Below are 1620 nucleotides of genomic sequence, written 5' to 3' on the forward strand. Positions count from 1 at the left end.
CCCGCCACGTTTGCAGGGGATGAGAGGGGAGTTTGGGGTTTCTCCACCCCGTAGCAGGGTGGATTTCCAGATGTTTTAAGGGTTTGGAGTGTGTGTTGTGACTAGGAGGCACGCTGCCCTGCTGTTTGCCTTCCCTCCATGCTTCCAGCCGCCGCGGGGATGCACAGGCAGCTGACAGCATCTCCCCGTACACAGCAAATATTTTCAATCCCTCTCGCTGTTCTGGCATTCCCTTGGGACTCTGGGAACCTAAAACTGCAAAACTGCCCTGGGAGCTTCATCAAACTGCAGAACGGAACCCGTTTTCCTGCCATAACCTCCCTGTTACGCACGGTGACCCACGGCGTGCTTGGCAGGGCGGCCGAACCGGCGAGCTCCATCGCTGCTTGCAGAGCAGAGCAGCTCAGCCCCGTCCGGTGGAGCTCTCCGGCCGCTGCCGGGATGCTGGGGACGTCACCAACTGGGTCTCTCCATGTCCTGCCCAGCAGGCAAGGAAAAGGGCAACGTTCGGGGAGAAGCAGGCGTCAATTTTGATCCATCCCCGAGCAAGCGTGCATGCTGCAGCGCACATCTCCTCCCCTTCTCGTCCTGCTCTCTAATTACTCAGCAAAATGGCATGACGTGGGTCCCCAGCTGGCGTCAGCTCCGAGGGACAGCGCTGGACCGCCGGGCATGCCACCGATGAGCCGGCTCCTGGGGGGTACCGCCACGTCCCTTCCCTCCCAGCCCAGCGGGATGATGGCTCCGGCGGGAGAGGACGGCTTACCGGAGAGGCAGGCGGCCGTGTCGATCCACTTGAGCAGCTGGCCGGTGCTGAGCTCCCCGCGGTGGTTGGTGTGGCAGGGCAGCACCAGCTGGCTCATCTGCACCTCAGTGGGGTTGCGGGCGGGCAAGGGGCTCGCCATGGCCCCCGGTACCTCCTCCCGCTCCCCTGGCTCCCGGGCACGTGGCGGAGAGGTCGAGCCCTGCGGGGACAAGGGCTCCGTTTACCCAAACGGGAGGAAAATGGTGACCCACGCAGCCTCCCCCCACCTCCCCACACAGAGCCAGCGGGACCCCCAGCACTGCACAGCTCCAGCCACCACCAAAACCCACCCAGCCCTCGCCAAAGACGTGGTACCCGCAGCCAAAAGGCAAAAAAAACCCCTCTAAAACGTGCTCCGTGGGTGATCACTGCATGTTTCCAGGCCGTTTATCACCCAACCCTCTTGCTTCCTCCCAAAAACCATGCAAAAAAAACCCCTTCCAAAGTCAATCAGTTCTCTGGGAAGGAATTTTGCTCTCCCGACAGCTTCATTTTTAGGGTGCCGCAGCGAAGGGTGCTTTTGCACTCCCAGGGCTTGCGATGCTCCACACCTTCCACCAACACCCCCCTTTTGCCAAAAGAAACTCTAAAAGCGGGTTTTCCTGGCTGCTATAAGCAGACGGGAGGGGGGGGGAGGAAAGCATCCTCGGTTTGGGGTTATTTGCGCAGCCAAATCTGTTCCTTATGGGCTTCGCAGTTTGTTGGGCGCAGAGCCGCTCCTGCCCGCTGTCCTGGCGGGAGGTGGGATGGGAGGGAGAGGATGGTACCACGGCTGTGCCGGCAAGAAAAATAGCTGGTTAGACGTCAAGTGAGCC

At 60.9% G+C, this 1620-nt stretch overlaps 1 protein-coding gene across 1 annotated transcript in view; it reads right to left on the minus strand.

The window, feature by feature from the left end:
* The window catches only part of ACOT11 (acyl-CoA thioesterase 11), an 8925-nt gene extending 8020 nt beyond the window's left edge, over nucleotides 1–905 (minus strand). The window contains exons 1-3 of the mRNA XM_009884596.1: nucleotides 767–905; nucleotides 318–348; nucleotides 134–141 (exon numbers count right to left, since the gene is read on the minus strand). Of these exons, the coding sequence (XP_009882898.1) occupies nucleotides 134–141; nucleotides 318–348; nucleotides 767–905 (178 nt within the window). The remainder of the gene's footprint in view (nucleotides 1–133; nucleotides 142–317; nucleotides 349–766) is intronic.
* Between the last annotated feature and the right edge of the window lie 715 nt (nucleotides 906–1620).

The sequence above is a fragment of the Charadrius vociferus genome, unplaced genomic scaffold (assembly GCF_000708025.1).
Source record: "Charadrius vociferus isolate BGI_N301 unplaced genomic scaffold, ASM70802v2 scaffold163, whole genome shotgun sequence".
Lineage (NCBI taxonomy): Eukaryota > Metazoa > Chordata > Aves > Charadriiformes > Charadriidae > Charadrius > Charadrius vociferus.